At 36.3% G+C, this 14,289-nt stretch overlaps 1 protein-coding gene across 1 annotated transcript in view; it reads right to left on the bottom strand.

The window, feature by feature from the left end:
• The window catches only part of TEK (TEK receptor tyrosine kinase), a 167,224-nt gene that overhangs the window by 49,588 nt on the left and 103,347 nt on the right, over positions 1 to 14,289 (bottom strand). The window contains exon 13 of the mRNA XM_074280794.1: positions 5,842 to 6,141. Coding sequence (XP_074136895.1) covers positions 5,842 to 6,141 — 300 coding nt within the window. The remainder of the gene's footprint in view (positions 1 to 5,841; positions 6,142 to 14,289) is intronic.

Raw genomic sequence — 14,289 nt, 5'->3', positions numbered from 1 at the left:
GATATGATAGATCTTTGGAGAAAATTGAATGGAGACAAAAAGGAGTATACTTTCTTCTTAGCAGTTCATAAAACGTATACAAAAATTGGCCCTATATTAGGACATAAAGACCTCAAAATCAAATGCAGAAAGGTATAAATAGTAAATGTATTTTTTTTTCAGATCACGATGCAATAAAACTTACATTCAATAAAGGGCCAGGGAAAAATAGACAAAAAGAAATTGGAAACTAAATAATCTCATCCTAAAGAATGAATGGATGAAACAGCAAATCATAGACACAATCAATACTTTCATCCAAGAGAATTACAATAATGAGGCAATATACCAAAATTTGTGGGATGCAGCCAAAATGGTAATAAAAGAAAATTTTATATCTCTAGAGGCTTACTTGCATAAAATAGAAAGAGAAGATCAATAAATCGGGCTTGCAACTAAAAAAGCTAGAAAAAGAACAAATTAAAAACCCCCAATCAAATACCAAACTTGGAATTCTAAAAGTAAAAGGAGAGATCAATAAAATTGAAACTAAAAAACTATTGAATTAATAAATTAATAATATTAACAAATAATAATATGATATTAATAATAAATAAAGTAATAAATTAATAAATAAAACTAAGAATTGGTTTTATGAAAAAAACAACAAAATCGATAAACCTTTACTTAATTTGATAAGAAAAAGGAAATAAGAAAATCAAATTGTTAGTCTCAAAAATGAAAAGGGAGAACGATCCACCAATGAAGAAGAAACTAGAGTAATTATCAGGAGTTACTTTGCCCAACTTTATGCCAATAAATTTGACAAACTAAATGAAATGGAGGAACCTAAAAAATTATAGATTGCTCAGATTAACAGAAGAGGAAATAAATTACTTAAATAGTCTCATTTTAGAAAAAAAAAAATAGAACAAGCTATAAATCAATTCCATAAGAAAAAATCCCCAGGACCAGATGGATTTACATGTGAATTCTACCAAATATTTAAAGAACAACTAACTCCAATGCTATATAAACTATTTGAAAAAATACGGAATGAGGAACTCCTACTACACTCCTTTTATAATACAGACATGGTACTGATATCTAAACCAAGTAGGACGAAAACAGAGAAAGAAAATTATAGACCGATCTCCCTAATTGATGCAAAAATCTTAAACAAAATATTAGCAAAGAGGTTACAGATAATCATCCCCAGGATTGATGACCAAGTAGGATTTATACCAGGAATGCAGGGCTGGTTCAATATTAGGAAAACTATTAACATAACTGACTATATCAATAACCAAATTAACAAAAAACTATATGATTATCTCAATAGATGCAAAAAAAAGCATTTGATAAAATCCAATACCCATTCCTATTAAAAACACTAGAGAATATAGGAATAAATGGACTTTTCCTTAAAATAGTCAGTAGCATCTATTTAAAACATGCAAGCATCATATGTAATGGGGATAAATTTGACCCATTCCCAATAAGATCAGGGGTGAAACAAGGTTGCCCACTATCACCATTGCTATTCAATATTGTATTAGAAATGTTGGCCTTGACAATAAGAGAAGAAAAAAAGATTAAAGGAATTAGAGTAGGTAATGAGGAAACCAAATTATCACTCTTTGCAGATGATATGATGGTATACTTAGAGAACCCCAGAGAATCAATTAAAAAGCTATTAGAATAAATCCACATAAATCATCAGCATTCTTATACATCACTAATAAAATCCAACAGCAAGAGATACAAAGAGAAATTCCATTTAAAATAACTGTTGAAAATATAAAATATTTGGTAATCTATCTGCCAAGGAAAGTCAGAAATTATATAAGCAAAACTACAAAACACTTTCCACACAAATAAAGTCAGATTTAACCAATTGGAAAAATATCAAGTGCTCTTGGATAGGTCAAGAAAATATAATAGCTCCCTAAACTAATCTATTTATTTAGTGCTATACCAATCAAACTCCCAAGAAACTATCTTACTGAACTAGAAAAAATAATAACAAAATTCATCTGGAAGAACAAAAGGTCAAGAATTTCAAAGGAATTAATGAAGAGAAAAGCAAATGAAGGCAGCCTAGCTGTACCAGATCTAAAACTATATTATAAAGTAGCGGTCATCAAAACCGTTTGGTACTGACTAAGAAATAGTTGATCAGTGGAATAGTTTAGGCTCACAGAACAAAATAGCCAATGACTATCTAATATTTGACAAACCAAAAAGCCCCACCTTTTGGGATAAGAATTCACTATTTGACAAAAACTCCTGGAAAAATTGTAAACTAGTATGGCCGAAAGTAGGCATAGACCCATACCTAACACCATATACCAAGTTAAGATCGAAATAGATTCATGATCTAGACAAAGAATGATACTATAAACAAATTAGAAGAACATAGGATATTTTACCTCTCAGATTTGTGGAGGAAGAAGGAATTTATGACCAAAGAACTAGAGATCATTATTGATCATAAAATAGATAATTTTGATTATATTAAAAAGATTTTGTACAAATAAAACTAATGCAAACAAGATTAGAAGGGAAGCAATAAACTGGGAAAACATTTTTACATCCAAAGGATCTGAAAAAGGCCTCATTTCTAAAATATATAGAGAATTGACTCAAATTTATAATAGTTCAAGCCATTCTCCAATTGTTAAAGTCAAAGGATATGAACAATTTTCAGATGAAGAAATTGAAACTATTTGTAGCCATATGAAAAGGTGCTCTAAATCACAACTGATCAAAGAAATTTAAATCAAGATAACTCTGAGATATCACTACACACCTGTCAGATTGGCTAAAATGTTGGAGGAGATGTGGGAAAACTGGGACACTGATACGTTGTTGGTGAAGTTGTGAATGAATCCAACCATTCTGGAGAGCAGTTTGGAACTATGCTGAAAAAGTTATCAAACTGTGCATACCTTTTGATTCAGCAGTGTTTCTATTGGGATTATATCCCAAAGAGATCATAAAAGAGAGAAAAGGACCCACATGTACAAAAATGTTTGTGGCAGCCCTCTTTGTAGTGGAAAGAAACTGGAAACTGAGTGGGTGCCCATCAATTGGAGAATGGCTGAATAAATTATGGTATATGAATGCTATGGAATACTATTGTTCTGTAAGAAATGACCAGCAGGATGATTTCAGAGAGGCTTAGAGAGACCTACATGAATTGATGCAAAGTGAAATGAGCAGAACCAGGAGATCATTATTTACAGCAACAACAAGATTATATGATGATCAATTCTCTTCAACATTAAGATGATTCAGACCAGTTCTACTCGTGCAGATGAAGAGAACTATCTACACCCAAAGAGAGAAGCATGGGAACGGAGGGTGGAACACAGCATAGCATTCTCACTCTCTCTCTCTAATTGTTTGATTGTATTTTTTTTCTGTTTTTCTTTTTCTTCCTTCTTGAGCAACCAGATGGCTGCGTGAATAGGTATATGCATATTGGATCTGACATATATTTCAGCATATCTGGCATGTATTGGACTGCCTGCCAGGGAGGGAAGAAGGGGAAATTTTGAAGCAGGGGGTTATGCAGGAGTCAAGGTTGGAAAAATTACCCATGCATATGCTCTGTGAATAAAAAAGCTTTAATTTAAAATATATAAAATAAAGTAACTTCTATGGGTAGAGCATTGGAATTACTGCTGGGAAAATTCAAAGAAATATAAACAAGACCCCTGCTCAAATAATACTTCTTAGGTATATGTTAGACAACCAACTGAATGGAATAGACATGTGCTAGAGGAGTTCAGAAAGGGAGGGAGCAATATGGGTTGAGGGAGATCAGGAAAAACTTTATGAAGAAAGTGGATCAAGAACTGAGCCTTGAAGAATAAATTAAGTTTAAATAGATGAAGATAGAAAGATAAAATTTCCAAGTTCTTTCCTTACAAGAGCCATCTGAAGTAGATGACTTTTCCATTGGGGAAAAAATTTTTTTGAAGGAACTGGATAGGAAGAATTAGACTTATTATATTATTGATTTAGGAAACTCCCACTGAGAGAACTCTCTATACCAATGTAGATCTGCATCTATTTTGCCATTTATAACTTCTGAAAATTTCCTGGGAAATGACTGGCCCAGAGTTATACAGCCAGTATGTGTCAGAGAATGAAATTAAACTCAAGCCTTCTTGACTCCAGGGCTGACTCTCTAACCACTATACCACAGCTGCCTTTCAGGATAAGAAATTCAATTACTCCTCAGATATCTCCTATTCCATTTAGCCATCTCATTCCACACCTCTTTGGCTTTTCCATGGTGTCCCTAGTAAACTCATCATTGGGAAATCATAGCATCTTCCTCCCTACTTCACCCTCAATATGATCAATTTATTAATTAGGCTAGTAATAACCCATAATTTGGGTAATTGGCTGACTGAAATAGATGATTAAACTGAGGTAGACAGAAATTAACATATTTATTCAGCAATTTTTAGCTTGTGTTTGAGATAAAATTTGAACTCAGATCTTCTAGACATTTGGTCCAGTCCTTTATTCGCTGTAATGTGTGGGGAAGTGATTCAGGTTAAACCATGAAAATGCATAGATGATTTGTGTAGAGAAAAAGCTGAGGGAACAGTCATAATTAGCAGGAGAATAAAAAGCAAATAGAAGACAAATATTGGTTAGATGAGAAATAGGAAAATACATAGCAAAGGCCAAGCAGAGAACTACTCAGTCACACACTTAATTTTATTTGTGATAAATTCCTTAGATTATCTGATTGGTGAATAATATAATCCTAATTTTCTTGACCCCAGAAACCCTTTAGGACTTTTTGAGATTCATGGACACTCAGAAAAAAAAGCTTAGCAATCCATAAATGAAAAAACAAGTAGACAATAATAACTAAGATTTGTATAGCTCTTTTATATGTCAGGCACTGTAATAAGCATTTTACAATTATTATCTCATTTGATCCTCACAACAATCCAAGAAGGCAGGTGCTATATTATTTTTATTTTATAGATAAGGAAACTGAGGCAGACAGAGGTCTTTCTGACTCAAGGCCCAACACTCTATTTACTGTGCTACCTGCTTGCTTCTTTAAAAAAAAATAAAGAATATTTATGGTTCAGATTATGACATTCAGTTTTGTGAGCTGAGAGTTAATATTTTAGTATCTGTTATCTAGCAGTCTAGCTATCTATCTTGATAGGGCATCTAATGGTCAATGAGCTAAACTAAAAATTGAATAGTTTGATGGCATTTGGCAAATTTCATAATGCTTTTAATGATCCCAAGTTCCTCTCTGCCACAAAAAGTCCATTTTTGTTTTTATATATTTATAAATAGTATATTTTTAATGATGACTTGAGTATAAGAACTGGCATACATAACAACTAAGAAATTTTTAGCGAATACTTTAATTTCTCTTTTTTTGTCTCCTTATTTGTAGAATATCAGAGAATAATAAGATGATATTTAAAGTCTCTTCCAATTCTAAACTCCTATGACCCAGTCTTAGTCATGCTAAGCAAAATCCCAAATCTTTTTTTTTTCCATTTTTATGTGGTCACAATTTTATTGTGAATTTAGTATCCTGTTTTCAGCTAACTGAAGAGAAAGTACTCTGATTAAAATTATTAGAGCATTTATTGAAATTAATTTAACAGTATAATATTAATCTTCCTAGGTATATTTGAATTTTAAGAGGGCACCTGTAGATGCAATGTCATAAACCAAAAGAATATAAATCTCTAATAGTAGAATTTCAATCAGTTGAAAAAATAATAGGGTAGATTTTTTTAGGCAGTAGGGCCTTATTGTCATCTTTTAAATCATATCATGTTGCCAATGATTTGTCCCACCAACCTTTATTTTCCGGGAGTGTTATCAATTCAAGAGAAAAAGGGGGGTTGCTTGATCCCATGTTGTTCTCTGCAAAAATGTCGACCCAGTAGGTTGTTTGAGGTTCTAGGCCTTTGATATGATACTGTGTGATAGTGGCATTCTTTATCTTCACTTCAATGTGGTTTTCTTCAGCCTTGCCTTGAATCTTGTAACAGATGATGACAGAAGAAATAGAATGACCATCCGATATTGACCAAGAGATGATGGCAGAAGAGTCAGTGATGTTGGAAATCTTGATACCATCAGGTTGAGGAGGAAGTTCTGTCAGGGGAAAAAAAGCCCTTGAAGTTAATAATCCTTAATGTTTCAACAAGGCAAGTTTACATTGAATCATCTAACCAAAATACTAGAAATTAATTCACTCCATAAAATATCTACATCAAAAATATATTGCTATATGCTAGGTACAAATGTAAATTAAACACAGATCTTAACTTCAAGAAATTTAAAATTTGAGATGAAATATACTCAAGTACCCACAATACAAGGGAATGTTTTGAGTGTTATAAATGAGACTTGTGGGGTATACTGGAACCAAATTAAACTGGATTAGAAGAATTAATTGTTAAATTTTCAGTGCAAGTTTTTGCACTTAAAGAATTGACAAATGCTACAGTCAAGGCTGAATTTATTGTTTATTGATTTTTTAGACTTAGGAAAGTGATGGAAATGGAAAGACTTACATGAACTGATGCTGAATTAAGCAAGAGAACATTGTCTATAGTAACACTAAGATTATGAGATGATCAACTGTAATGGATTTGACTTTTCTCAACAAGGTGGTAAGTCAAGGCAATTCCAATAGACTTGGGATAGAAAATACCATCCACATCCAGAAAGAAATAATGGAGATTGAATATGAATAGAAGCACAGTATTTTAACCTGTTTTTTTTTTTCTTTCTCATGTTTTTTATTTTTTGGTCTGGTTTTTCTTGCATAGTATGACAAATGTGGAAATATGTTTAAAAGAACTACAAATTTTTTTTAAAAAGGGATGAAGAAAAAAGAATAATGCAGATTAAACTTTAAAATATGTTGTAGAAATACTTTCTCTCAGAAATCTGGTTGTCAAACCTACATGCCACTGAGATATAAACAAAAACTTATGGGATTTCAGAGGATAAAGAAAACAAGTGATCAGGGAAAGCTTCATAGAGGACTTGGAATTTTAGTTGAAAGCATTGAAGCACAATTAGCAATTCAAAAAGAGGTACTGAAGTAGTGACCAGGAGTACAAATAGAATTAGCAAATGTATAGTGGTAAAAATATTTAGAGCATATTTGGACAAGATCATAGGTTTTTTATATATATATATATATATATATATATATATATATATATATATATATATGAGAATAGAAGGACAGATGAAGAAAGAACCCTAGAGGACCATATATTCAGTATTTTTAAAAACTTTTTTGATGATTAATTCTATTTCATATCCTTTTTAGAAGTAGATAAAGAACAAAATATTAGTGTTTCTAAATACTTATAAATCAAAATTAAATTAAAATCCATTTGGGACATAAAATAAGATGAGGAGATAGGTTTTGTCCATATTGAGTTTTACTTCACAATGAAACAAAGTTAGCATCAACAGGATCATAGATCAAAGCTAGAAGACTACATAGAGATTATCTAGTCCAGGGGTCAGCAAACTGACTTGAAGTTGAAATTGTTTTTTGGTTGTTTCTTTTATTTTTTTTAAAACAGGCTGTACCACACTCCCCCCCCCAAAAAAAAAATAGCTAATGAACTACATTTAACCTGCAGACCATTAGTTTGTCAACCCCTGATCTAATCCAATTCCTTTATTCTATTAATGAAGAAACCGAGGCTCAGAGAAATTGTAGTAGCCCATCCAAGGCCACAAAGAAATGTGGGACTGACACTCAGCAGAAGATTAGTGCTGAAATTGTAGATTACTGAATCTTACAAAAAGATACTGTACTTGAAGACTTAGGGAAGTGACTGAGATTTTCAAGCAAGTAGGGAGAAAGAAAAAAAATGATTGATGAAAGAGATTTTAAAAAGTACCTAAATGTGGAGGATAGAAGGTAGAGAAGGAGCCAGAAAAGGAGAGTGATCAGAGAAATTGGAGAAAAATCAAAATAGTTATGGAAATAAAAAGAGAATATTAAGGAAGAATTAGTAGTAGTAGTGGTAACAAGAAAAAAAGAAGGAAGATGAAGAAAAAGGAATATGAGGATGATGATGATGAAGAAGAGTAGAAGGAAGAGAAGGAACAAAAAAAAAAAAAGAAGAAGAAGAGAAGGAAAAGGAGGAGCAGCTGGACTTTTAATTTCATTGTATAAGAGAATGGTCTCCAAATTTTCTTGATTGCTTACTCCATCAATAATTTTTGTGGAGTTAAACCAATGGGGAATTGGTAGAAATTTTCCCAGTGGAAAATAACAATTTCTGTGGGTATACAGATTCATTTTCAAATACTGTGATGTGTCTCTGCCCCTCTCAGAAGTGGGGAGATTGGCGATTTGTACATTTGTTGAGGTTGGGAAAGGGACCCCAACAGTTTATAGTCACCGAACAGTGTTGCTAGGTGTCTCAAAAAGAATTTGCAGGCTTGGATCTATTTCCTGGTCAAGGGACAAATGTAACTCCACTGCAAGCAGACTAAATTCTAAGAGAATTTAGCAAAGAAACAAGAACAAGTAGTCACATTTATCTAGTTCTTCAGGTTATAGATATGTTAATTTTATGGCCCAGACCGTAAAAGGACCAAGGACTGGTTTCTGCAACTTGGTTCTCACTGACCAATAAACTATCACTGTTGTCTCAGAAGTTTGTTCTGTGGGACTATCTATCCTGAGGCCAGAAGCTATTTGACAATTAGCAAAGAACTAAGAAGTGGTCTATTCAGAATCAGACAGATTGTTATTCTTAGATTGGATATGGGAATTTCCTGAGGCAGACTCCAAAGCCAGAAGATTTAGAATCACTGACTTATTGTTAGAACAGAAATCCCCTAAGGTCAGGGGATCTCAAAATCATTGTTGTCTCCCCTAGAAGCTATATTTTCCCCTCTCAAGCAATTACACCCCAAATTCATTTGGGAAAAAGGGATGGAGATCTCATCTTCTGTAGCTGCTTCATGCTGATAAATGGTGTAGAACAGTCCCTGCTTAGTATGGTCCAAACTGGGGAGGAGAGGCAAATGAATTGAAGATGGTGGCAGCAGCATTTGAAGGGGTGTTGGGTATCAGAATCAGCCAATGGAATTAAGGGGGAATAAATAGCTTAGTTCATAGCTTAGAGCCTGGATTTTAAAACCTCCCATTTTCTTTCTAAGCCTCAGGGCATACTTACCTGCAGTTTTTGAACAGCTTTTCTCTGTCTCAGGAGCTCCTAGCTCACTCTCTATTTCTCAAGCATTGGCATCCTATGCCCCATATACCAATAATTAAAGGCTTCTTTTCTGAAGTACAGCTCTAGCCATACTATCATTTCAGAAAGGATATCTTTGTAATTTTGGCTGGGGAACAAATTCTGAATCCAGGCAAATTAATTGTGAAGAGAGTGAAAATAGTTTCTTTTAATTTCTCCTTTTTTCCCCCCATCCTGACTGCAGGCAGGCAGGGGTAAATTAAAAAGATTGAAACTATTTAAACGCTCCTTAACTACTTTTAATTTGGCGCCTCTCTAGAATCTTGATCTGTTCTGATGTGCAACAGTTCTTTTTTTACTGCCTCAGTTTCCTTAAACTGTCTCTCTTGCCTCAATTTCTCTGGCTTCAGTCCAGGAAGTCCAGGGATATAGAATAGGAATAGACTCTCCCTCAAGCTGCCTTTTAGAGAATGCCTAAATTAACACCTGAATTTTATGTAAAGTTCCAATCTCTCTCTACTCGCCCAACCCCCAACTTGCTTCAGGAGTCTCTTATCTCCAATTAGCATCTGACCTTTCTAAATGCCCCAAACGCCCCCATACCCTAATTACTAGAAGATGGGTGGGGGTAGGGTCTTTTGTCTTAGACTCACTATTCTCTGCATTAAGTAGCCTGAGGTAAATGCTAGCTGCCTTCCCCTCCCTCTGCCTCTTCTAACAGAGTAGGGAGGGGTCACGTGGGATTTCTTCACACCCACCTTTCACAGAGAAGGTTCTGAGTGAGATAAGCCGGCTTTCAAATTAATCCATCTATTTTTTTTAAGACTCATTAAAACTGGGGGACTACTGTTTGACTATTGTTCTGTATGAGAAAAACTTTTAACTATTGCTGTATAAACCTGTTTAACTATTGCTGCATAAAACTGTTTGACTATTGCTATTTCAGGAAATTTATAGTCTGTTATGTATAATCTGATAATGTCTGTAAAGGGGGGGGGGGGAGGAAACAGATTTCAACTAGTCAGGAAATTGGGAAAAACTGATGTCTTATTTCAGTTCAGGCCGAATTGGAAACTATTTTACTCTTAAAAATTTGTTAGACTATGATTTGCCGAGTTATGTTTTAACTTTGAAATCCCTTATTCAGTCTTTGGGATTATTCTTTAGAAACAACAAAAAATCAGATACCTGTCCAAGGACCCCAATTCCTTAATTATTATTTCAGCATTTCGAGATCAGAACTCTAATGGTTGGGGTAGCCCGTCTTGGTCTAATTGCATATTTTCTCAGAAATCTGTCCTCCCTAGAGAGAGAGAGAGAGAATGAAGTTCTCAAACTCCATTTTTTGTCTCTCTCTTGGAGCCCCTCTCGGTGCCTTCTCAGGGCAGCAGGACCGCCTTGAGCACTGCTACACAGCAGAGGTTGAGTTAAATGCACAAATGACCACAGACCTAAAGACTGTCCATCTTTAGCTGATATGCCCCCCAACTGCAGAGATTCAAACAGGGAGGCATGTGTCTCTCTGAATAAGGAGTGCTATTCTATGCTGATAATTCTGGGGTTATTGGGGAGAAACTGGTCCTTGCCACAAGTCCTTACATTTTCTAGTTTTAGTTTGGTTTATTATTGTCCTGACTCAGTCCTCCCTCAGTTTCCCTGCCTCTTAGTTCTGCAAAACCTCCCCCTGCCTCTTTATCAGAATACTTGATAAGATCTTATGTTTCAGAATAGCAGAATGCCTCTGCCATCCCAAGCTATGGGAATCTCTTATCAAGATGCTGTCTCCACTGATTATGTCATCTCTCTAGAGACCTACTCCAATATTGCTCTCGCCTCTATTTCAATCTTCCTGTTCATGAGGTAACACAACCCCATACACACACACACACACTCTATCAGCAAGGTGGGACAGCTCAGTTTCCTGGGACTTTAATTGACGCTGTCTGGAGCTCTATGCTCAAGGCAAGCATTGCTCATTAAGACGTCATGGCACAGCTCTGGCGAAATTAAAACTTTTTGTCGTATCTCTCTCTCTTAGAGACGCCTAAAGGGAATGAAAGCTATAGAGTTGGGGTGCGGTTACTGCCTCTCAATAAACTCCACTGAACAGATTATCTAACCTTATCTTCACCTACCTTGACAGGGCTTCTACACCCAGCAAAGCTAACTCCTTTGGAGCCAAAAGGTTGGGAAAAGAGCAATAATCAAACTTAGCCTGGGTTTCTGTGAATGCCATCCATAATTCCAAAAGTTTCTAAAAGTTTAACTGCTAACTTCTTGAATTCTCTCATGTGGAATTAGACATTCTGTATATGATTGTATTTGCACTGGGTATTTTAAAAACAAACTGATTTGTATGAATATCATCTACTTGAATATGAACTTATGGGGACAAATTCCTTATTGTTATCAACATAAGGTTATGATAAATATTTATTTAGAATTTATGTTCTTACATTTTTTTTCCTCATGTAACTGGTTTTAAGATCAGAGCAATAGTCAAAAGAAATTGTTAATGCAATTTAATTATGTCATACCTTGCTGTTTCTAGCCTTATTATATGTAACCATTGTATCCTAAATGCTTGGGCAAATAAGTATAGCCTGGTCATCTGTCTGCTACTGGACAACTAATAGAGATCTGTAAGACCAAAAAACTGATTTCTAACACCTGTTGGTTTCCCTTTATCTCATTAACCTGAGACCCTCAGTTCTCTTCTCAGGGCAACTTCTGCCTCTGGATACTCAGAAAGAAGCAGAGATGCCCTTTTAATGCAAATCTCTTCTAGACTTAAGCCTTAGAAGACCCCAGTCTCTTGCCCTGAATCGAAGCAGGAAGAACTGCCTTCTCACCACTACAGCAAACACCACAAGGGTTGACCTGGCCCCCCAGCGTCCTGCTTCCTGGTAGGAATTTGAAGTCTGGCCCTGTTTCCCTTTTATCTCAGGACAGCTTCAGGGGCCGGTAAGCTGGGTAGGCTATGCTCATATTTTTCACCCCTCCTCCATAAAGAGTGGGGAAACTAAGAAGGAGAAGATTTAGGATCTTTGCTTATTGAATAACCAACTCTCTTCAAGAACAGCACAGTTTTTCCAACATTTCCAAGAGCTTAAACCGCATTCTTATCTTGATCTACAGCCCTGACAACTGGGGATATACCCATCCCTAGACCCTGCCTTACAAAAGAGCAGTGGTACATTAAATCTACTAGATATCAAGGCCTCTTGCCTCCCCTGACTTCTGAGTCCACACCCTTTAATCCCAATCCCAGGAGAAATTAGCTTTCCTGGAAATTAAGGGTGAAAGAGCTAGGCTACAAATAATCTTTTCTCTCAGCATTTTCTCCTATTTCTCTTTGATAGTTAGATGGTCCATCACACAAGTAGCCCACAGAAGGGACCTGATGCATTTCTTGCTAAAGGCCCCATTCTCCTGAATGTCACTATCTCCACCCTGGATGACACCCCACTTTTAATCTGTTCCCGAAATCTGTTTTTTCTAGGCTTCATACTTTGGAATCTCAGCTGGCCTTTCAGCCTGGAGAACATTGACTGGAGACAACTGACCAGGACACCTCCTCAATGCCATGCAACACATCCCCCACACCTCACGCCTCACCTCCTTGGCATGGAACCCCAAATCTCTATGACCCTTGTCACCTCGAAGCAGTTAAAGAGGAGATCGATGCCCCTTTCCCCACATGCATCTGGAGGTGATGGTTTGAGGGGGGAACAAGACGAGGGGACCCCGCTACTCTGAAGATCTTTGGAGAAAATCTTCAACCTTGCCTTAAATGAAGGACACTGCCCCAAATATTTTTTCTTAAATGAATTTAAGTCTCAACTGTTTAGGGAGGCAACTGATGGGGGTTGAGGTCCCTTTAAGATTCCTTTCTAATTGCCCAACCCATGGCTGACCTTGATTCACAAATCCTGGTCAAAGGTACCCTTTGAATATCCAGGCCCAGCCCCCACTCTCAGCTCAGCTTCCCCCAGTCCTCACCTGATCTGAGCTAACTGAAAAGCCCACCAAGAACTTGGAACTGCCCACAATCTTTTGGGTATAAAAGAGGTGAACCCGAACTCCCTCTTTGCAGGAGCCCTCCCAACCAACACATGGTATCCTTCCAGCCATGTAAGGGTTCCTGCCCACCCAGCGGCCACCTCTGGCCCTGACGTTTTTCTAACTGAACTTTACTTCCAAACTTCTACAATAAACCTTTTATTTATCAATCTAGGTTTTCAGGCCTATAAATTCATTTACAAGGGACCCTGAGCCTTATGGGATTATCTTATCTATGCGCTGAGAAATGGGGTTCCTCCTTTCCTTTCCCTCATTAGGAGGAGTGGCTTAGCCTGCAAGGTGCTGCTATTGAGGGTCATCACAGAATAACCTGCCTTCCTTTCCCCATCTTCAAAAAAACTGGACCCATCTGTATACCATTCACTACCTCAGTTGTAATGACACCTGACTGAGTGTTGTCAGGGAACAGCTGAGTGGCAAGGTTAGGGTGGTGGCATACTAGGAGAGTCAAGTTGGGAATGTCTAGCAGGAGAGCCTGATGCCTGGTAAGCCTCCCACTAGCAAGCCACTGATGCAATTATATCCAATAAAGCAGTTAATATTCATATAGCCATATAGCACGTTTTATAATAAGCATTTTTGAAATCATGTGATTTTCACAATAACAACTATTGTTCTCTTTACAAATCAGAAAAATAGGCAGAGACAAATTAATTTGCTATAAATTACATAGCTAGTACATATCCATAATTGAAACAGAGAATGGTGATTTGGCTTTCTCATCTTACATTGCCATGTTGGATGGTGACCGAGATATCCAAATTCTTCCCAGGCATTTCCTAAACAGAAATTGCTGAAAGCTGGGGTGACTTGTGCCAGAATCTCTCTTTGATGGTAGTTTCATGTGCCAGGGCTCAGGGAATGCTGACCATGGAATCTGACCCCCATTCCATTTCCCCCAAGCTGGATTGGGAAGATATTTGGGTAAGGTTGTATGAGGTCCCCATGGCTGCTTCCCCTATTTCTACAAATGAAGCAG

This window comes from Sminthopsis crassicaudata, chromosome 1 (genome assembly GCF_048593235.1).
Source record: "Sminthopsis crassicaudata isolate SCR6 chromosome 1, ASM4859323v1, whole genome shotgun sequence".
NCBI lineage: Eukaryota > Metazoa > Chordata > Mammalia > Dasyuromorphia > Dasyuridae > Sminthopsis > Sminthopsis crassicaudata.
The sequence above is the reverse complement of the archived record's forward strand: the minus strand, read 5'-3'. Positions and strand labels throughout refer to the sequence as shown.